The 22,470-nt window shown below is 46.8% G+C and overlaps 1 protein-coding gene across 9 annotated transcripts in view; it reads left to right on the top strand.

Annotated features, from left to right (window-relative positions):
- The window catches only part of PPFIBP2 (PPFIA binding protein 2), a 153,201-nt gene that overhangs the window by 21,649 nt on the left and 109,082 nt on the right, over positions 1-22,470 (top strand). For 5 of the 9 annotated variants that reach the window (XM_059408926.1, XM_059408943.1, XM_059408969.1 and 2 more), the window contains exon 2: positions 9,714-9,807. In XM_059408926.1, coding sequence (XP_059264909.1) covers positions 9,714-9,807 — 94 coding nt within the window. Of the gene's footprint in view, positions 1-9,710; positions 9,808-22,470 lie in introns of all 9 variants that reach the window. The other 4 variants (XM_059408978.1, XM_059408951.1, XM_059408961.1 and 1 more) reach the window with 1 other exon arrangement.

The following is a 22,470-nucleotide window of genomic DNA, read 5'->3' as shown; positions in this document are numbered from 1 at the left end:
ACTGACACTGTGATTCCACTGCCACAAGGTCAGTGGCTTTTTCACCTTCAGAGGCTTTCTAGTCTCCTGGGCGGATTTTCCTGAGGCTGCTTAAGCTTCTGTTCCCTAGATCAAGAAATCCAGGCTCCACCTCTTCCCTTTTATCAGACTCACATATTTGCTCTAGGCCATCAGCAATTCCCAGAGCGGCTTTCTCAGCTCCCTGACCCCTGTCCTGCTCCACTGCTCTGTGTTCTGACATATCACCCTCTGTTCTGATGGTAAGTCAACCTCTGTGGCCTTGTCCTTCAGGCCTGCTGCAGAGACGGTCTGTGGGCCCTGCCGGGGCGGGGGGGCGGGGGGTTCCTCCTCATCAGGCCCTTCCCTTTGAGGGCAGAGACCTCCAGACTGGACAGAACCTCAGGCCTTGGGCCTTTCAGGGCCCCTGGCATCCATGGAAGCTTCTTAACCTCCACTTTAGACCTGCAACCTCTTTGTTTCATCCATGTTCTCCTTTGTGGAAGGGGACTGTCCATCCTATACCTGTCCCATTGTATTTTGGAAGAAAATAACTTGTTTTAAGAACCACAGATGGAGAGGAATTTTGCCCCTGGTCAGCTTCAGGGGCACTGTGTGTTTCTGTCTGTCCCTTCACACACATGAGGTGGAGCTGAGCCCTTGTTTTCAGAGACACTGCCCTGCCCGCAGAGAGCTTACCACTGAGACACAGGAGTCTCACACATAAGTGGCCAGCGCTCTAGAGAGTTCCAGGTGCTGTGAGGGAAGTCTGTCATGGGCATGGAGAGGGGGAGAGAGCAGTCACTTCCATGTGGGGGATGGGAGGGGGTCCCTAGAATCATGACACTGGGATTGGGCCTTGAACGAGGAGCGGGAATTGAGCAGGTGGAGTGGGGTCATGGGCTAAAATGGTGCTTGTTGAAGGGGCCTTACAGCAAAATCAGGTGGGGTGAAATGGTTAGTGCTTGGGAAGGGGCCAAGTGTGGCTGAGAGAATTACCGCTGCTGTGGTTGTGAACTCCCAGCCAGCTATGTGCAGAGGACTTCTGCCTGCATTATTATGAGTCCCTGTAATCCCAGAATATGTATATTTTCACCTGCGCTTTATAAATAGGGAAAATGCAGCTGAGTGAGGTTAAGGAATGGGGGCCAAGGACATAGCCCATGACAGGAGGAGTGTGGGTCCAAATGCAGCCTGACAAGAGTGCCTGCTCCTGACTACCTCGTGGGTCCTTCACTTTCTGTCTGGAGTGCGAGCTGGGTGAGCAGTCGTACAAGGCTGGAGTGCCTCGGTGAGGTTTGTGGAACAGCCCTGTGCGCTTGGCTGCAGGGCGGAACAGGAGGGGGGTGTGGGAGTGAGGCTGTAGGTAGGAAAGACAGTCAGGAAGCCATGGTTGGCATTCTGATGGGAGATAGTGTGGCCTGAAGCAGGGCAGGAGAAGGGAGGGACGTGAGAGGGAGACTTTGCTGGGTGTGGAGACCCCCCTGGATGTGGATGAGAGGCGGGAAGGCACGGCTTGACTCCCAGGGTTCCAGCTTGGTGACTGTGGTGGGGCATCACCATGGTGGGTGGGGAGCATATTGGAGAAGACCATCTTTTGGGGCCTGCCAAGTGTGAGGGTGTGGAGAGGGAAGTGGGTATCAAGTATGGCTCAGGGGCACACCTGTCTCTCAGCCTTTGGTTTCCCACTGACAATGAATAGTTTTATCAGTGAATTTGTGTAAATGTCCTCAGGGCTTACAGAATGGGGGTGCCCTCAGGGGCTGAGACACAGAAAGAGTGTGGGGGAGATGGCTCTGCTATGCCTCTTTCCTCCCTTTCCTGAAAAGAGAAATAGAAGGGGAGGTCACGTTTAGGTAGGCAGGGTCAAGTTTGGTTTCCTGGAAGAACTGGCTAGAAGAGAAGATGGGAATTTAGTGAGGAAAGCTACTGGCTTGGGTGAAAAGCAGGAAAGCAACTGGTACAGTCAACTAACTATAGTCTGTCCCCTGATGAGAAGACATTTGGTTTGGACAGAGGTTGGCCCGGTGTGATGGAAGTTAAAGTTGCAGCCCAGGAAGTTGAGTCCATGTGGCAAAAGGCATGAATTCTAGAGGCCGATGCTGAGCCCCGGAGACTTTCTAAGCAGAGAGTGCCTGGTCGGAGCTGTGTTTGCCTTCTCTCTCTGGCTCTTCAGCTTCATTCAGTATCAGAGTCACCCCAGGAGCTAGGCAGGATACAAACGTCAGGCCATCTTCTGCTTCAGTGAGGCTGGACCTCTGTGCTTGTGTTGTTGTCCGGGTACTGTGATGAACACCAGTGTTTGAGGACCACTGAGTCAGGTGACACTTTAGTGCAGGGTGGGATGGACAGGGCTGCCTGGAGGCAGCAGCCAGGTAGGAGGCACTTGTGGGAGTCTAGGGTGAGGTAATGCAGGGACAGATGAGGCCGTGGGAGCAGGCGAGATCACCCCTGCAGCGAGTACTGGGAAAGAGACCGTCTCTGGTCTGACTCAGCGGACGTTGGCTCTCCTGATTGCGTACTCTCCATCCCGAACCTTCTGTGTAACTTCTAGGACAGCACTTTCTCAGTTCACCTGGCTGTTCTCCTCTGTCCCCTTTGTTGGTTCTTCTCCCTGATGGCTTTGTTGAAGTGTTCCAGAGAGTTCTGGGGTCTCTTGCATTTCCTTTCTTCTTCCTTCCCTTCCTCCCTCCCATCCTTCCTTCCTTCCTTCCGCTCTTCCCCCCACCCCACCCCGCACACTGCTTAGGTTACTTCATACAGTTGTTTTAAATTCCATCTCTGTGTCGAAGGCTCCCAAATTCTCTCCAGCCAGACTTACCTCCAAACATCAGACTCATAGTTCCAAATGCCTTACTCAGTATATCTTTCTGGGTGTCTCATTAGGCATTTTTTTTTTTTTAAGGATTTAATATATTTATTTGTGAGAGAGCGGGGTGGGGGCACGTGTTAGGCAGGACAGAGGGAGAGGGAGAGGTAGACTCTATCCCAGGACCCTGGGATCATGACCTGAGCTGAAGGCAGATGCTTAACTGACTGAGTCACCCAGGCACACCCCTGCCTCCCCAAACCTTAGGCATCTTAAACTGAACATTTCCAGAACCAATCTCCTGACCTTTTCCTTCCAGCTGCTTCTACAGCCCTTCCAGGCTCCCGGAGACTCAAAACAAAAAGCTCATGGTCATTCTGACTCCTTTCTCCCATGTCCACTCTGTCAGTATAGCTTGCTGGCTTTGCCTTCAACTTATATCAAGACTTAGAACATTTACCACCATCATTCTGGTCCAAGCTACCTTCATCTCTCACCTGGCGTTCCTGTGTTCACCAGTGCACTGTACCCCCGACCACCCCTGTCCATTTTCAGCCAAAGTGTTCCTTTTTGTAAAGGTCTCCCATCCAAGTACTAACCAGGCCGGACCCTGCTTAGCTTCCGAGATCAGACGAGATCGGGCGCGTTCAGGGTGGTATGGCCGTAGACCCTTTTTGTAAAGGTATTGTAGACCCTCCCGTGTTCACAACCCTCTACTGCGTTCCTGTCTCAGAGGTAAAGTGGAAGGATGGTGTGTGTCTTCAGCCAAGATGCCTAACTTTTTGCTCATGGGCAAAGTGGGAGATTCCCTAAGTGGTGTGTGGGGATTACGTGAGTCAGTAGTGGATAAAGTAGCGAGTAGCTGCAGTCACTTGTGGGAGAGGAGGAAGGAGCACGCACCGAGTCACTCTGTGCCAGGCACACCACGCATATTACCTTTTTAAGTCATTTTGATTGTTTTTATTTTGATCACTAGGATTATCTACACAATTTAAACAGCCAAATGATTGTACATGATTTGTTAAAACAGCTGTTGTCTCCCTGCCTGCCCATCCCCATTGCTCTTCCTCTTAAATTTTGAGTATTTTTATCCATATTGCTGAAAAGATGCTCTTTCTGCTGCTTTGTTTTTTGTTTTTTGTTTTTTGGTTTTTTTTTTTTCAGTTGTCATTATCTAGTGACTTCTGAGCTCGCACTCTAGGAGGTAAGGAATCCTGGCTGTCTTTCCAGCCCCACCCCATTGCCCACCAGCCCGATCTGTCCAGGCACTTCGGGTTAGATAAGGTCTGGGGTTACTTTTGCTTTTTGGTTTCCATGCAGTTCTTTGGTTGGTTTTCTGTTTTCTTATCAGTGAATTAAACAAATTCCTTACTAATTATATAAATCCCCTCTGCGTGTTCTCATGCATGAGGTGTCTTGTGAATTTTATGTTCCTGGAGAAATCTCTCCCTGAGCTTTGGGAAGCTCTCTAACATGGACCAGCTGCCCTTTTACATTGCTGCAGAGCCGTTGACCTTAGGTCTCCTGTCACTTCTCCGTGTCCTTGTGAGCTTATGGCTTTCAAAATAAATTCTTCTACTGTTGTTGCTGTGGATAGCTAAATTAGATGTTCAATTCCGTCCGCTGTATTTCCCAGAGGTTGATCTTGTTTGCTTTCACTGGTAACAATGCAAGTTTATAGATGAGACCGTTGAGTCTGAGAGGGTTGTTCAATAATTTGTCTAAAGACCCACAGCCATTATACCACAGAGCGTGTGTTTTAACTTGAGACTGTGGCTATGAAACCTATGTTCTTTCCTCTTTGTGCTCTGAAAATAAAGGTGTTATTAGTTGATATGGGATGTGATCGAGAACGTTGGCCATCAATTTCCCTTGTATGTCTTCTTTCATCTTCCTTTTTTTTAAATACTGAAAATGGTTTCTTGCTCTCTTATCCCAAAATGATAAATTCCCTGTACCCTGTTAAGAAGCTGTCTCCCAAGCATAAGGATAGCAAGAGGTATTTCTTAAAATAACCATTTAAAAACAGCTCTGGTTTCTGGGAAACCTATAAATTGTGGGGAAAAGGCTTTGGTTGGTTGTGATATGATGATGCTTCTTTACCACTTGGTGGCCGTGTGGGGAAGGAGGACCTGTGTGATGAGTCTTAAGTTTGGTGGTGGTAGGTTTTTGGCTGAGGGTTCCTTCCCTAAGCCTTGCCTTCTACTTGGGGGGACACTGTCCTCCCTCCCCCCTCCACCTGGGTACAGCTGCCGAAGAGTCCAGTCCCAGCTCTGACTCAGCTGTGCCCATGGCATAGAGACCTTGGTTGGAGGAGTACGGATACCAGCGACTCTGGATCTGTTCCTGATTCCTTCCTTTGTCCAGGCCATGGGCAGCCTGCCTGAAACACTTGTGGCTCTAACCACTTTTACGGAGAGAAAAGTACTTTATAAAATGGAATGGAAGCTTGCACTTCAGCTTGGGTGGGATAAGCCAAGGTTACTTGCCCGAGATTTATCTTAATCTACAATTACTGCTAATGCAGTATCTAAATTACCGCCCACCTGAGAGTGCACCAGATAATGGGTGGCTAATTGTGACTAACTTTCTAAACTTCAGAACCCCTAATCCTGCACTATGATCAATGTCCAGGAGCCCAGCTGGCCTTTGTGTAGTGTAGTTCCGTGGGCTGTGACATCTGTCACCAGACACTTGTCATTCCAAAAACATGGCTGTCCCGTATTGGCTGCAGCTACAGAGTCATTTTCTCCTTGCTGGTCAGGTTCTGTGTTAGTGGGACACTGTCACAGGTAGGATGGCAGCATCTGGAGAGGCCTGTGGCTGAAGGGAAGGGTGAACGGTACATAGGCTACACATTTTCTTAACCTTTCCCACCTCTTCTTTATAGCCAGAGCTGATCTCTTGGTGAGAGAAGTCCGTCTGCTCCTCCACCATCCTGGGCAGGGCCCTGTGAAGAGTCCAGGTGTCCAGAGAAAATGAGAGCTGGTTGTGGCCACTAGAACAACTGTCACTGTACTGAGGTCATTAAGAGCTGTCATCCTCTGCCTGCCACTCTCCTTCCTGGGATGCCACAGTGTCCCCTGGGCACACTGTCTCTTTCCCTGGCGTCCGTGCTCTGTCAGGCCCCTGATTGGGTCTCCTGTCATTGGTAGAGAATGTGATTTCACTTCTACCCCCCCATCACCGGCTTAGAGCTTGTCCTGCTTTTCCCTTGGGCCTTTGGAGTTTTCCCCAGAATGTGGCTCTCTCCCAGCTGCTTTGGGTTGTCACCTCTCACCTCACTTCTCTCCAGGAGCATCCAGGTGTCCACCTTCTAGAGCTTCGTGGACTTAAGCCTCATATCCGTGATGAACCCAGGCTCTCAAGAGAGGTGGAGGGAGGAACAGACACTGAGTGGTGCCGCCTGACATGTTTGCCTCTGAGGCCCCAAGTCCTTGAGGGCCATGATTGTACCGTCACGTGTTACAGATAGGAGCTTTAACCTCGACAGTGGTCACTAGCTGCCAGACTGGGAATGATTGGCAGTCCTGTGGCTCCCCTGTTCTGATGAGAGTGTCTGCACTCACAGATGGGGGCTGGAGGCCTCACACTATGGCATGTTTGACCCTTCCAAGGTCTCTCTTGTTCCCCACACCACTGACACCTCACAGCTGCCCTATGACAGTGGCTGGTGGGGCCCCTTCTTACCCACGTGTCCTGCCATCATCTCAGAACAAGCAGGTCTAGAACTGAGCTTGTCAGCTGCCCTGAACAGGTTCTGGCTTCTGAATGCTCCCAGCCCACTGGCTCAGGCTCCCGGGATGTATATATGATACACCTTTGACTCACGTTTCACTTCACACCACTCCCACAGGTCCACCCAACTTGCTGTTCGCCAAGTACAAACTCGTCACTAGGCAGAAGGCCATGCGCCTCCTTTTATGGCCCTTCTGTTGCAGGGGGACATGGCCTGGGCCTTCTGGGCTGGGCACCTTCCAGCTGTCCTCTCCCTGTCACCCTGGTAGTAAGGCCCCCTGTGGGGCCTGTCTGTTGAAATAAGAGACCTTTCGTCTCAAAAACCTGTCATGTTGACATCTGAGGACACTTGAGGTATTGTGTACCAGCATCTAGACCCCTGACGTGGTGGTGAGATTCCCAAGCTCCTCTCACTCTCTACCCTTGTCACACTTACGTAAATTCCGTGGAAGGTTTTGACTCATCACGAGCAGCTGGCTGCCCCAGTAGAATCTCGTCAGCCATTTTGACATTTGCCAACTCCATCCTGCCCTTACATGCTTCTCTACTTTTCCACCCCCTCTGCCTGGAATAACATTTCTCTCCCTTATCTTCTGAGAAAGCTTCTACTCATCCCTCAAGACCCAGGGAAGCTGCACACCTGCCTCAGTCGGCATATATCCATACTGCGTCATAATTCTTTGTTTATACTTTTGCCTTCACTAGACTGCCTGGTCCTTGAGGGCACAGGGTTCAGGGGACGTTGGTGGAATGTGCCTACCCATTTACTCACAAGGATCTGCTCATAAGCTTCCGCATGCTGGGCACTCTGCTAGGCACGGGGCACATAGGGTGAGCAGGGCAGACAGTCCCCCTGCCTCCATGGGGAGAGCGAGCAAGTAGAGTTGGCAAGAAAGCAAGTATATGGACGAGATACTTTAGAATAGCTGCGCTTCACAGGGGCTGCTCGAGGTGGAGGTGACACATGGGAACTGAAACCTGGAAGATGAGAAGAAACCAGCCATGCAGAGAGCTGGGAAAGCGTGCTCAGGGCTGAGGGGATGGCAGGTGGAAAGTTACAGAGGAGGTCTTGGAGTGTTTCGGGGGCAGACAGGAGACCAATGCTGCTGGAATGTGAGCAGTGGGGAGAACAGCATGGGGTTGGCCTGGCCAGATTCCTACACTGCCTGTTTCATAGGTCCCCAGGAGTGAGCAGTTTGGATTTTTCTTTCGAAGTAGTAGGAAGTCCTTAGAGGGAAGTATTTCAGACCTTCAGTATCTCTGAACAGGTGGGCATGTGCCGATCATTGTCCTGCTTCTGCTACCCATTCCCGCCCCTGCTTCCTGTTTCCTGCTCCCTCTCCTTTCTCCCTACTCCCCCCAAGCTTGCTTCTGTTCAAGCTCTGAGATCTGCACACTGCATTTGGGGTCTCCAGCTGTCCTGGCTGCTGTTCTCAGCAGGGGCAGCTCTGTTCCTTGCTGCAGCCTTGCCTGGTTCTTGCCACAGCCCTGAGGTGCCCATTAGGCTCCCACCTCCTCTGCAAGCTCCCATTCTCATTCCCGAGTTGATTGTGCAATGATTCTTGGCCTACTGAAGCCCAGTGCCTGTTCCCGAACCTTTCTTGGCCTTTGCTCCTATGAATCACTGCCCTCCCCCTTCACACACATCATTGGTTATCTCTCTTTGCCATGCAGGGGAATCAGCCTCTTGGACTTACCTGGGTTCTTCCTCCCTAAGCCTACCCCACTGAGTTTAAAGTCTCCTCCAGTGAGCTCTCTTGGCCCAAATACATCCCGAGATTATTGCCTGACTTTAGAAACAAAAAGGAAAACAGCTAGCTTATATTGAGCACTTCCTATCTGTAAGGGATGTATTAGTATTTTCTATGAAATAGTAATTCCTCATTTAGTCATGACATCAACCTGGTGATGCAAGTGCTGGTATTATACCCATTTTATGGATGAGGATACTGAGGCTCAGAGATCACATAGTAAATGGCAGAGCAGTGTTTGAACCCAGACTATTTGAACTGCTGCTGCCTGGGACAGTCCCCTGTGGTTCTTTGTGGTCCTAAAATCTTCATCCGCAACATCTCCAAAGCCACTTTTCTGTGTCTGCTCACTTTACTTTCTTCTCTGAAAGTCCGTCTCTACAGGGAATATGAGCAGAGACGCTCAGGAACCCCTGTTTCCTGACCAGTGCCATCCTGGGGTAGAGTAGCCCAGCTTCTGTTCTCCATAGTGCTTATGCCCATTGGGCACATGCACGGCTTTTGCTAAAGGAACTAACAACTTCTGCCTTCAGTTTATAGACATGAACTAGGTAGGGATTGCAAAAACTATTGTCAGTCTCTCCCTGCCAGCCAGGGAATGGGTGGGAAGCAAGAAAAATGAGGAGAGGCTGTAGGAAGGCAGTTCAGCTGAAAAACCTTTCATAGAGGCAGAGTTGACCAGAGATGGCATAACTGCCATCTTCCCCATTAGATGGGAGAATCAGTGGGTGGGCGGGGGGGCGATGGCTGCACTGGGTGTCCTTGGACAAGATGCTCTTCAGTCGTGAAGAGATGGGATGCTGTACCCTGCATGGTGTTGGGTAGAGTAGAACTAAAATGGTAAGAAGGGCTCCAGGTTCCTGGGACAGAACGTTCCCCATGACACTGTGCTGGCAGCCTTCTGAGGCCAGGCTCTTTGGACAATCTGAGAATCGAAAATGGTGGTGGAGGTCTCATCCCAGATCACAACTACCCAGCAAAAGCGTTGCAGGTGCCAGCCTAGGGCAGCCGGGAGATAGTTTGGTGCCTAGGGAGACTGTGGTGATCCCTGCTGCCGCAGGGAATGTCCTCTGGGGTCACTTTCCCTGACTCACAGGGATGCCCCCACCCCCCCACCCCCCCACGCCCTCGGCTCTCCCCCCCGCCCCTGCCCTGTGCTGGCTGCAACTTCTGGAACCTGGGACTCAGTTAACGATTCTCTTAATTTCAGAAGTGAGTGGGATCACATGCTAAAAGTTCATGGAGACAGAGCACTTGTGCCAGGAGGGCAAGGTTCTGGGGCTGGCAGAATTGGGGGGTTCCATGCTAGGATTCTCATGAGGGTGTGCGGCGTGATGATGAAGGAGGGCTTGCCGTCTTGCAGGCATCCTGTGGACCTCTCTAACTTTTCCTTTGTTCTGTGCTTGCATCTCCAGTAGGAGAAGGAGGAGACCGAGGGGCAAGGAGTCATGGCTTCCGATGCCAGCCACGTGCTGGAAGCTGCTCTGGAGCAAATGGACGGGATCATCGCAGGTACGCGCAGGGAGCCCTCACGACTCACAGCTTACCCTCCATCCTAGAGGAACCGTTTTCTGTCCTCTGACCTTCCTTCTCACAGCTCACCCTCCATCCTAGAGGAACCATTTTCTGTCCTCTGACCTTCCTTCCTCGCACAGTGAGAAGCCCCTCGGTAGAGGGGTTGTGTTTCATTGTGTATGCCATCTGTTTGTGTAGGAGTTTGGGCTCATGGAAGTTTTTGATGCCTGGGTGAGGTTAGGGCTGCCGAGACAGCATGCGCACCTGCACGGTGGCAGGCCTTGAACTGCGACGTGGCGTGGGTCCCGGCCCTATGGCAGTTTGGCTGCAATAAGATCACTTTTACTGTAAACTGGCCAGAGCACATGATGGTTTATCATAGTCGAGCTGAAGCGAAACTCAAAAGTGGCGACTTTGCTACCTGAGTGCCTGTGTCAGCTCCCTTCCCCAGCTGGTCTCCTGTGTGTTTGGGACTCAGGAGGTCATGTGGTGTCAAATCACCTCATGACCTAAAGATTGTTCTTGGGGTGCCTGGGTGGCTCAGTAGGTTAAGCATCATTTTTTTCTTAAGATTATGTGTGAGAGAGAGAGAGAGAGAGAGATAGGTCACGTGTGAGTAAGGGGAGGGGCAGAGGGAGAGGGGGAAGCAGACTCCCCTCTAAACAGGGTGCTTGACATGCGGCTGGATCCCAGGACCCTGGGATCATGACCTGAGCCACCCAGGCACTCCAGCATCAGACTCTTAATTTTGGCTCAGGTCGTGATCCCAGGGACCTGGGATCTAGCCCCATGTCAAGCTCTGTGCTCAGTAGGGAATCTGCCTGAGGATTCTCTCTTTCCCTCTCCCTCTGCCCCTCTTGTCCTGATTTCCCTCTCTCTCTTCAGTAAATAATTCTTAAAAAATAAAGAGAGAGAGAGAGAGAGAGAGAGAGAGAGAATGCTCTTTATGCCATATTGTATCTTAAACCGATCATAGCTGACTTAACATTCACATTTGCCAGTTAGGAATACTCCCTAGAAAAGACCCAGCAAAACTGGTTAATTGGAAAAAGGCTGCCAGTAAGCTGTTTGGGCTCTTTAACTCTTCCATAGTGGGAGCCCAATACCATATTGATTAGAATAAACCTGTCATTGGAGATCTTTCCTGAAGATCCCAGGTCCTCTTTCTGCCCCTAACCCAACAACAAGTCAGTAGCCTGATTTGCCATGCCGGACATGCTTCTTTGGGATTTTGCTCTTCTTCGTGTAGAGCTTCAGCTGGAGGAGGCTGGGGATGGGGGCTTAAGCTGAGTGTGGCTAAAGCCCAGGATGTGTGTGTGGGTACCTGATATTGCCCCTTGCCAGGCATTTGCTGTAGCTTCTACCCTGCAGAGAGAATCTGACTCACTGAGGGTTCTGGGTCTTGGTGCCTGGGATAGGGGTGGGATTGTATGTTGAAGATTCCTTGTGTTTTTTGGGTCCTCTGCAGCCAAGCTGCTTGGCTCAAATCCTAGCTCTACTGCGAGCTGTTTACCTGACCAGGCTTCAGTTTCCTCATATTTTAAATGGGAGTAATAATAGTACCCACCTTAGAGGATTGCCGTGTTTATCCACATAAGGTGCCGAGAACAGTGCCTGGCACATACTAAGCACTCTAAAATGTTAGCTTTTAATAAAGTAACAAGAGATTGAAAGAAATCTTTATTACGTTACATCCTCTCTAGGGACATGGTAGAGTTCTTATTATTTATTCTGGACCTCATCTCACCCATTTGAGTTTTGGGTCTTTCATTGAGTAAGGCTTGTGCATGCCTTGCTAGACTCACGCAGGGCTGCAAGATTCATGCATAGTCTTCTGAGTGGTCTCTGCCCTGTTCTGGCCCTCTACAGGCTGTCTTTCACAGAGCAGCAGAACGATCTTTGAAATGTACATCAAATCACAGTATTCCTCTCTCCAAAACTCATCCGTGGCTTGCCATCTCAGGATAAAATCTGAAGTCCTCAATGGAGCCAGCACTTTCAGACCCAACCTGGCCTTTGGCCGCCTTTATGACCACACCTCCTACCACTTTCCTCCTGACTTATCTTGCTTAAGCCTGCACAACAGCTGTCTCCAGACCTTTGTGCTTGCTACCCCCTTCACTGGAATGCTGTCCTCCAGATACTGTTCTATCTGATCTCTGCCACCCAATCCCATCAGAGAGGTCTAACCTAACCCTCCTTAATTAGCATCCCCCCATCACTCTGTCCTCATATCCTGTTTATATTTTTTTACAGCACTGATCACCACCTGACCTATTACATTGCCATTTGTCTCTTTGTGTATCGTTGGTCTCCCCACCAGTTTGTAAGTTTCACTAGGACCAAGGCTTAGCTGCTCCATCTCTAGCACCTCAGTAGGTCTGCAAGCACATATTAGGTGTTCAATAAGTACTGTCACATACACATTGTATCTAACTTTGTGAACAGGCTCTCCTTCTCATTGGTTAGGCACCAGCTGTTCATTTCTACAGTGTCTTCTTCTCTGGTTGTGCACTGAATTTCGTTTATTATTTTCTCTGGTGCCTTTCACTGATTCTTCTGGGCTCACCAGTTACTAGGTTTGTCTGAAGATTTGGTGATTGGCATATCCTGTGAACCATCTTTCAAGTAGTAATTGTCTCACACAGACATTTGACAGGAGCTGTTTGGCAGATAACTGAACATTGAGGTAATTAGTGAGTATCTGGAGGGTATATGTTCCATACCATTTCTGATGACAAGAATGATAATTTTTTTAAAAGACTTTATTTATTTATTTGAGAGAGGGAAAGAGAGAGCACAAGTTGGGGAGGGGTGGAGGGAGGAATAGACTCCCCGCTGAGGGGGCCCGGCGCAGGACTGGATCCCAGAACCCTGGGAACATGATCTGAGCTGAAGGCAGATGCTTAACCAGCTGAACCATCTAGGAGCCCAGGAATGATAATTATTGAATGTCTTTGTATAGGACACTCTTCTGCAAGATTATTAATACCCTCCTCATATTCAAGGTGTTTGGGCCAAACTGGACCAAAGAGCTTAAGAGTTTTTGTGGTTGTTAGTGTAGACTGTTGGGGCTTGAATCCCAGCTCCATCACTTAGGACTAGCTGTGGGATGTTTAGGCAGACTGTTTAATCCCTATCTGAGCTCAGTTTTCTCATATATAAAATAATGGTATTCGTACCTATCTAATATTATTGAGAGGACTAAATTAATGCAAATAAGGCACACAGGAAGTACTCAGTTGGTATAAGTTACTATTTGTTTGGTTGAGATTAGTACTGACATGATTTTTATCACCCAAGGTCACAGTGCTGGTAAATGTCAAAACTTTGAGTCTAGGGCCATCTGAGTCCCTTCAGGGCTGCTTTCCTGCCTGCACTGGTGTTATGATGATGTGTAAGAGAACCCTAAGGGCTCTGTGGGGCCATCTGTAGAGAAGAGTTAACTGAGAGCGGGGTCAAGTTCTGTTCTTGCTGTATACCCTAGCCAAAGTGACTTTGCTCTTGTCTGTCTTACACATCAGACTTCCAAGTAAGGGTTCCTTTGCCAGAAGGGTGGCAGCCAAGAAAAGGTTTGAAAACTGCATCACCGTGTCACGATGCCACCAATCCCACGGAGATGACGTTTTTAGGTGAACATTTACAACATCCTTTCTGCATTTCTGCCCTCGTGTTAATTTGAATGATGTCCAGTGATGCCGAACTACCAGAACACAGTTGCTTCTGCATCTGTTAAGGTGCTCAAAGGAGTACCCAAGGACTGTATTCTCTCACTTTCTGAAGACACAATTACCACTTATTTCAAATGGAAGGAGTTTTTACAGGCCCCCTGCACACCCTGGTAGCAGTCATTTACACAAAAACAACACAGGATCCTCCTAAAATGGACACCGTTCCTTCAGTAATGATGGTTCATAGTTATAACAGTACAGAATGAGGGTTTCCTTTTATTTATTACTCTGTACTATGATAGGCTCAGTTCCACTTTCGAAACTCTTTCCAAAAAGAGTACATGTAGGGCATGTGATATCAAGATTTCTGTAATTAAGTCTTCAAGGGGGGATAAAAGGTGTCATGGTGGCCCTTCAGGCTCCCAGTGGCTCTGGAGGTATGAGGAGAAGAAAGGTCTTGCAAGCAGAAACATGACTAGGAGATGAAACTCCTCTTAAGGCTGAATTCTTGAAAGCTGAATGAGTGTTTCCTGGGTATGATGATACTTGATTGGCACCCCAAAATTCTATGCCAGAAAGTTGGAAAGAGGTGACTTTAAAGAACCCAGCCCCCTTGTCAGAATGATTTGTTCCTCGTACAAAAGTCTGTTGTTAGCTTCCAGCAGGATGTTAACCTTTGCTCTTGCTCCTGATTAATCCCTGCGGTTTGGCCTGCAGATCATACCATAATTGAATTACACTCTTGACAATTGCAACTGAACTGAATATATTGCTTAAGTACATCCTTCTAGGTAACCCAGAGCGACTGCCACATCTTCTCATTTTGCGTGAGGCTTAATTTGTGGGCTAACAGGTTCAGTGGCTGCTCTGTAAGGCCATTTCTGTGATAGTACCAGAGAATCCCGTGGTCAGGACACAGAGGACCACGCACCCCTCTTCACTAGCAGGAGGTCACGCAGACAGTCATCTGCAGGCTGGTCAAAAGGAACCTGTTAAAAAAAGAGGTTGCTCTGGGCCTTTCTGCTAACTCTGATTTGTGTCTGGGTGGGGTTTTGTTGTTGTTTTTAAAGATTTAGGTTGGGGGTAGAGAAAGTTCTGGTCAAGACTGAGATTATTCACCTTGGCTGTTGAATGACTTCAGCTGTGACGTTAAAGGCTGCTGATGAGTCCATGCTGGGAACATGCTCTGTTAACTGGCCTTGTCCAAGCCCTCTCTGAGCAGGGTCAGCACCCAGTGGTCATTGGTAAGGGAGGGGCAGAACTGAAACCAGCCTGTTTTCCATTCAGGATTCAGGCTGAGAGTGCTGGGCTCCGATTCTGACCCAGGGACGGTCAGAGGGGAAGTTTGGAGGTGTCCAGTGGGCTGAGGGGTCAGAGACTAATCTTTATGTAATGAAATCAAAGTGGACCAGGGCGGCAAGCGCTGTTCGACAACCTTCATTTTAAGTTTTCCTCTCGCCGGCAGAGCCCCTCCTCCACAGCTTCAGGGCTGCGTGGCCTCATTTTCCATTCTCTGAAGGAGTTTGAGTAAAATTGGCATTATCACTTCTTCCTTCCGTACTTGCTATAGTGTGGGTATAGGAACTGACCTTACAAAACCAAGTGGACCTGGTGTTTTCTTATTGAAACATTTTCTTTTCTTCATGGTCATCAACAGTGGTTTTAATTCTCAGTGGAGTTTTGTCAAGTTATATCTATCTAAATATTTGTACATTTTACTGAGATCTTTAATTTTGTTTCTTGGGTTTTTTTTTAATAGACTTTATTTATTTATTTGAGAGAGCAAGCATGCGCATGCGTGCAAGCATGCCAGCGCAGGTGCAAGTGGGGGGAGGAGCTGAGGGGGTGGGAGAGAAAGAAGGAAAGAATCTGAAGGGGATTCCATGACCAAGCGGGAGTCGGATAAGGGCTCCGTCTCATAACCCTGAGCTCATGACCTGAGCCGAAAGAAACCAAGAGTCTGATGCTTAACCTACTGAGCCATCCAGGTGCCCCAGCGTCTTTAATTTTTTTAGCATAAACATGGCTATCATATATATATATATATTTTTTTTTAAGATAGATTTATTTATTTATTTGAGAGAGCACATGTGAGCATGTGCACGCTCTTGAGTGGGGGGAGGGGCAAAGGGAGTGAGAAAATCTCAAGCAGATTCCATGCTGAGCGTGGAGCTCTCTTGGGGCTCGATCTCAGGACCCTGAGATCATGACCTGAGGTGAAATAAAGAGCTAGTTGCTTAACCTGAGCCACCCCAGGTGCCCTAGCTGTCATATTTTTTAAAAGTCTGCTACACTTGTTATGTCTCTGTTTATATTCCTAATATTGTTTAATTGTACCCTTTTTTTTTTTTTGTTTTGCCAGAGTTATCCTTTTTTTTTTTTTTTTGTTTTTGAGAGAGAGAGAGAATGTGAGGGGGAGAGAGAGGATTTTTTATTTTAAATATTTTATTTATTAATTTAATAGAGAAAGAGAGATCATAAGTAGGCAGAGAGGCAGGCAGAGGAGGAGGGGGAAGCAGGCTCCCTGCCCAGCAGAGAGCCTGGTACCAGGGCTCAATCGCAGGACTCTGAGATCATGACCCTAGTGAAAGGCAGAGGCTTAAGCAGGCTCCATGCCCAGTATGGGGCCAATGCAGGGCTCAGTCTTATAACTCTTAGATCATGACCTGAGCCAAAGTCAAGAGCTGTACACTTAACCAACTGAGGTACCACCCAGGTACTGCTTGCCAGAGTTATCGTTTTGATTATTATTTTCAAAGAACTGATTTTTGCCTTTGCTGATTAGTCTCCATTATATATGGGGGATATGTTTGTATATATTATTTATTATGTAAATAGATAAATATGTATATTTGTGTAGGTTCTCCAGAGAAACAAAACCAATGTGTGTATGTGGAGAGAGAGGGAATTTTTGGTTGACAGATTGATTTTAAGGAATTGGCTGACATGATTATGGAAGCTAGCAAGTCCAAAACCTATAGGCCAGGCCAGCAGGCTGGAGATCTGGGGAAGAGCCAGTGTTGTAGCTCCAATGTGAAGGTTACCTGCTGGCCCAATTACTTCTTCTTCTAGGGAGATCATACCTTTCCTGTTACAGCCTTCCACTGATTTGGCAAGGCCCCACACATATGGCAAGCCACCTGCATTAGTGAGAGTATACTGATTTTAATGTGAATCTTGTCTAAAAAGTACCTTCACAGGGGTGCCTGGTTAAGCAACTGGCTCTTTATTTCACCTCAGGTCATGATCTCAGGGTCCTGAGATCAAGCCCCAAGAGAGCTCCACGCTCAGCATGGAATCTGCTTGAGATTTTCTCACTCCCTCTGCCCCTCCCCCCACTCAAGAGCGTGCTCAGTGGGTTAAGCCTCTGCCTTTGCCTCAGGTCATGATCCCAGCGCTGTGATTGAGCCCCATATGCGGCTCCCTGCTCCGTGGGAAGCCTGCTTCTAACCTCTCCCAGTATTCCTGCTTGTATTCCTCTCTCACTTTGTCTCTCTCTGTCAAATAAATAAGTAAAATCTTTAAAAAAAAAATCTAGAGGGGAGCCTGGGTGGCTCAGTGGGTTGAGCCTCTGCCTTCGGCTCAGGTTATGATCTCAGGGTCCTGGGATTGAGCCCCATCGCTGCTCTCTGCGCAGTGGGGAGCCTGCTTCCTCCTCTCTCTCTGCCTGCCTCTCTGCCTACTTGTGATCTCTCTCTCTGTTGAATAAATAAATAAAATCTTTAAAAAAAATCTAGAATAACGTTTGATCCAATATCTGGGTGTGTGGCCTAGCCAAGTTGACACATAAAATTAACCATTACTGTATCTATAGATAAATTTGCATTCTGTAGCTGTACTTACTATATTTGTATTTAACTTATTTGAATGCTTTTATCATTTTTTCTTTACTTACTTAAATGTATCCGTACTCTTTTAAAAACCAAATTAAAAAGCCAATCAGTAATAGATATTTTCACCTGGCTGGTAACTTCATTGTGTCGTGGTTAAGTGGTCTCTAATACATATCCTTTGGAATTTATTGATCCTTGCCTTTTGGCCTTGACTATAACAGTGTTGGTGGTCCTTACTCTCCCACGCATGTGTGAAAGGTGTGTGCCTTCTCCCAGTCATCAGGTGCAATGTCCTCTGTTTGTTCGGTACATGCACTTTGTTTAAATCTTTGCTACCATCACTGGGTTTTGTTGTTGTTGTTGTTTGTTTTGTTTTTTGTCTGATTGAGCTTATCAGTTTCTTAGAAATCCATATTCTACTAAATGGTGGATTTTGTCTCCTTATAATTCTGAATATTTTGCCTTATATTTTGAAGCTTTGTTTTGTATTATATAAATACACATTTAAAATTAATACTTCCTGGTGAAGGCTTTCATCATCATATAATTACACCCTGCATCTCTAGCAATGCTTTTTGTCTTTTTTTTTAACAATTTTATCTTTTTATTTAAGAGAGAGAGAAAGCATGATAGAACACAAGTGGGCAGGGAGAGGCAGAGGCAGAGGGAGAAGCAGGCTCCCCCACTGAGCAGGGAACCCAATGCAGAACTCCATCCCATTAGGACCTGAGCAGAAGGCAGACACTTAACCAACTGAGCCACCCAGGTGCCCCAGTGCTTTTTGTCTTTTAAAGACTGTTCAGTCTCATGTTAATCAGTCCATCCCAACTTCCTTTTGGTTACTATCTTCTTGGTATTATCCTTCTAACATCCTTTTCAATCGCAGACTTTCAGTGTACCTTTGTCTTTGGTGTAGTTTTTGCCAGAGGGATAGAGAAGCATTTTCAATTTTTTTTTTAAGATTTTATTTATTTATTTGACAGAGATCACAAGCAGGCAGAGAGGCAGGCAGAGAGAGAGAGAGAGGAGGAAGCAGGCTCCCTGCTGAGCAGAGAGCCTGATTCGGGACTTGATCCCAGGCTCCTGGGATCATGACCTGAGCCGAAGGCAGAGGCTTTAACCCACTGAGCCACCCAGGCGCCTGCATTTTCAATTTTTAACCGAGTTAACAATAACTGTCTTTTAACTGGTCGGTTTAGTCTGTATATATCTATTTTGACAATTCATTTGACTGTTTATCTACTTACTGTCTGATGTCTACTTGTCTCACACTTCCCTGACTTCCTCCCCTTTTTATTGTTTTAAAACATCAAATTCGTTGCATGTGCTCTTTCTTCAGAGTCAAGACCCAGTGTCCTCCTGTGGGGTGGGCTTCTCTAGTTGACTGAAGGTAGTGCCCTTTTGTAGCCCGGTTCTGCAGAGCTCTCCCCTCCGACCTCTCCCTGTGCTCAGGCCTTAGCTTTGTTCCCTGTCCCCCTTGAGTGGCCTGTGGCCCAGGTGATAGGCCATCAAGGAGTGGTGCACAGGGCAAACACTAGCTCAAATGCTCTCTTAGGCCCCAGGTTCTGAGCTCTGAAGATTTCCGTCAGTTCAGTTGCATAAAAGAGTATGTGTGCATGGATTTTTAAATTTGGGGGTGTTCTTGGAGGGTTTTCTCTGTACAACTAGTTTGCTCCTGCCTGCCCTATTTCTGCCATAATGCTGTCACCTTCTTGGCTCACTGTCCCCTTCCTCCATCTTCAGAACCCTCAGTGGCAGGTGGAGTCTTCAGGTCATGTTCCTCTGACCCAGTCAGTCTTCTGGCTCCCTCTTCTCACTTAAGAGCGCATGTGAGTAGCAATACAGGATAACTGCCTCGTCTCAAAATTCTTCACCTTAGTTGTGTCTATTAAGTCCCATTTGCAGTGCGAGGTAACACATTCATAGATTTCATGGTTAAGGACATGGTCGTTTTTCAGGGAGTAAGGGTGTCATCATTTCGTCTACCATGGTAATCGTTAAGTAACATCCCATTAGTCCCTTCCTTGGTTTTAAACCAATTAAGGACTAGACATAGTGGTCAGATGGAAAGAGAAGTAGTGGCTTTATCTTAGTTTTACGCATTAAGAAAGTTAGTTTGACCTGAAGACCACCCTGAGGATCTTGAATACCAGACATTCTACACACACACTTACACAGGAAATGGAATTGAATCCCCAATGACAGACCTCCACCTTGTGGAGAAGAGCTGGCCTGAGAAAGCTTCGCCAGAGGACAGGGCTTGTATCCAGGGATGAGCAACTCTGGGGAGAGGAGAGGCCCCCTGTCAGTATTCCTGTCAGAAGATGTGTTCCTCCTTTGAGGAGAGGTTGAGTGAGGGGAGGCAGGGGCAAGGCCACAAATGTGGCTACAGTGGCGTCCACCCTTCCTTTCCACAGAAATAGGGAGACGGGAATAGTCATTGAATCATTGAGTCAATGACTTCAATACTCATTGAAGTCATTGAGACTTCCTCTGTGGCCTAGTCTATGGTCAGCTTTTTTTTTTTAATTTGAATATATTATTGAATGTATTTGAATAGCTGATATGCAATGTTACATTAGTTTCACCTGTATAACATAGTGATTCAAAAGTTTGTACCTAACGCTTTGTTCTCCATGGGTATAGCTACCATCTGTCCCCATACATCTCTGTTACAGCATCATTGACTAAATTCCTTGTGCTGTGCCTTTAATTTTGCTGGTGACTTGCCTGTTATGCAACAGAGAAGCCTGTATCTCCCCCTCCCCTTTACCCATTTTGCTCACCATCACCTTCCTCCCCCCAGCAACCATCAGTTTGCTCTCTGTATTTACAGGTCTGATTCTGCTCTTTGTTTATTCATTTGTGTGTATGTTTAGATTCCACATATGAGTGAAATCATATGGTATTTATCTTTCTCAGTCTGATTTATTTCACTTAGCAGAATACCCTCTAGGTCCATCCATGTTGTCACAAATGGCGTGATCTCATCATTTTTATGGCTGCATGTGATATTAATATATCACATTTTCCTTATCCATTCATCTCTCCGTGGACCCGTGGGTTGCTTCCCTATCTTGACTATTGTAAATAATCTTACAATAAACACAGGGGTGTGTATGTCTTTTTGAATTAGCGACTTCGTTTCTTTGGATAAATACTCAATACTGGAATTATTGGATCATATGGTATCTCTATTTCCAATTTTTGGAGGAAACTCCATACTGTTTTCCATAGTGACTACAATTTATATTCCCACCAATGGTGTATGAGGGTTCCTTTTTCTCCACATCCTCACCAACACCTGTTATTTCTTGTCTTTTTTTATTTTAGTCCTTCTAGCACATCTGTGGCCAGTTTGGACAAAAGTGCTTCACATGTGCTTGAACACAGTGCACCTTGTCTAGTTTTGCGGGGCAGAGGTCTCAGTCCTTTGTTGTCCTGGTTGATCACCGCCGTATTTATTATTTGCTCTTTAGGTCTGCTTGATCTGCCATTTCCCAGGTTTGATGGTCACAATGTGCTACCTTTTTTTCTTTTCTTTTTTTTTTTAATTGCCATAGATTCGGTTTTCAGAATTTATGTGTCCAGGTGCATCTGTGAAAAGGCCTGGATTTCCCTGTGTGGCACTCAGGGCTGCTGAGTTGTGCTGTCCGATCTACAGGCTGTGCACGTGGCTTCTCCTTACTGAGAATACTGGGAGCAGTCCCTTCCTTCACTTCTGCAACACAGAGTAGGATTAGTCACTTCTTGAAGATTTGACAGGGCTAACTGATAAAAATATTGGGCATGATACTTTCTTTGGAAAAAAAATTAAATTGTGATTCAAATGGTTCAACAGATGACAATTTAAATTATTCTTTACAGGACCATTCAGATGATTTTTTTCTTGGTTTTTATAATTTCATCCATTGATTTTGTGTGTGTGCATGTGTGTGTGAGACTGTTTTCAATAGTTTGACCCAATGCTCTAATATATGGAGTCCTTTGCTATATCTCTTTGAATACTTTATATTTCAGTCGTTCAGTGTCATAATTTTTGTGTGTGTGTCTCTTAATAACATCAAAGAATTGGATGTATTTCTATTCAAATTTGTTAGTTTAAATAGGCGAGTTTAATGCATTTATAATAATAATAATTATTATTATTATTTTAAAATATTTTATTTATTTATTTGACAGAGAGGGAGATTACAAGTAGGCAGAGAGGGAGGCAGAGGGGGAAGAGGGAAGCAGGCTCCTCAGAGAGCCCAATGCGGGGCTTGATCCCAGGACCCTGAGATCATGACCTGAGCCAAAGGCAGAGGCTTTAACTCACTGAGCCACCCAGGCACCCCTCATACTTGTATTTTTAACATGTCTCCTGACCATGAAGGCTAAAGATAAGTATCTTTAAAGAAGAGGAGTTCTTCCTCATTAATATACCTTACTCTTAGAAGGTTTTGATTTCTACCACTGCCCTGTCGTCCACTTTATTTTTGTGTAGTATTCCAGCATCATCTTGATTCATATCCTCCAAATTCTTGTGATTTTTAATTAACAGTGTTTATTTTGCTTAACAAAATATGTTAACAACTGCTCCGACATAATCGGTTCTTTTTATGCCGTACCTTGCTTGGTGCAGTTTCCTTTTTCATGAAGGAAATCCTTAAAAAGTCCATCAGGAATAAATTGCATGAGTCACCGTCACTTAATCTTGAGTTCCAGTTTATCTCGTGCAGGTTACAGGTTGTAAATAATGCTTTGTCGTTGTTGGAATTTATTGCCCATGAGAAGTCAGTTGACAAGGTAACTGTAGACTATCTGCCTTTTATCTCTAGTTGTGCTTTTTTGTTTGTTTGTTTTGATTGTATTTATTTATTTATTTGTCAGAGAGAGAGAGAGAAAGAGAGTGCCCAAGCAGGCAGAGTGGCAGGCAGAGGCAGAGAGGGAAGCAGGCTTCCTGCTCAGCAAGGAACCTGATGCAGGACCCGATTCTAGGAGCTGGGATCATGACCTGAGCCAAAGGCAGTGACCCAAACGGCTGAGCCACCCGGGCGTCCCTCTAGTTGCCTTTTTTTTTTTAAGATTTTATTTATTTATTTGACAGATAGAGATCACAAGTAGGCGGAGAGGCAGGCAGAGAGAGAAGGGGAAACAGGCTCCCTGCTGAGCAG

Source organism: Mustela nigripes, chromosome 1 (assembly GCF_022355385.1).
Source record: "Mustela nigripes isolate SB6536 chromosome 1, MUSNIG.SB6536, whole genome shotgun sequence".
Classification (NCBI taxonomy): Eukaryota; Metazoa; Chordata; class Mammalia; order Carnivora; family Mustelidae; genus Mustela; species Mustela nigripes.
The sequence above is the reverse complement of the archived record's forward strand: the minus strand, read 5'-3'. Positions and strand labels throughout refer to the sequence as shown.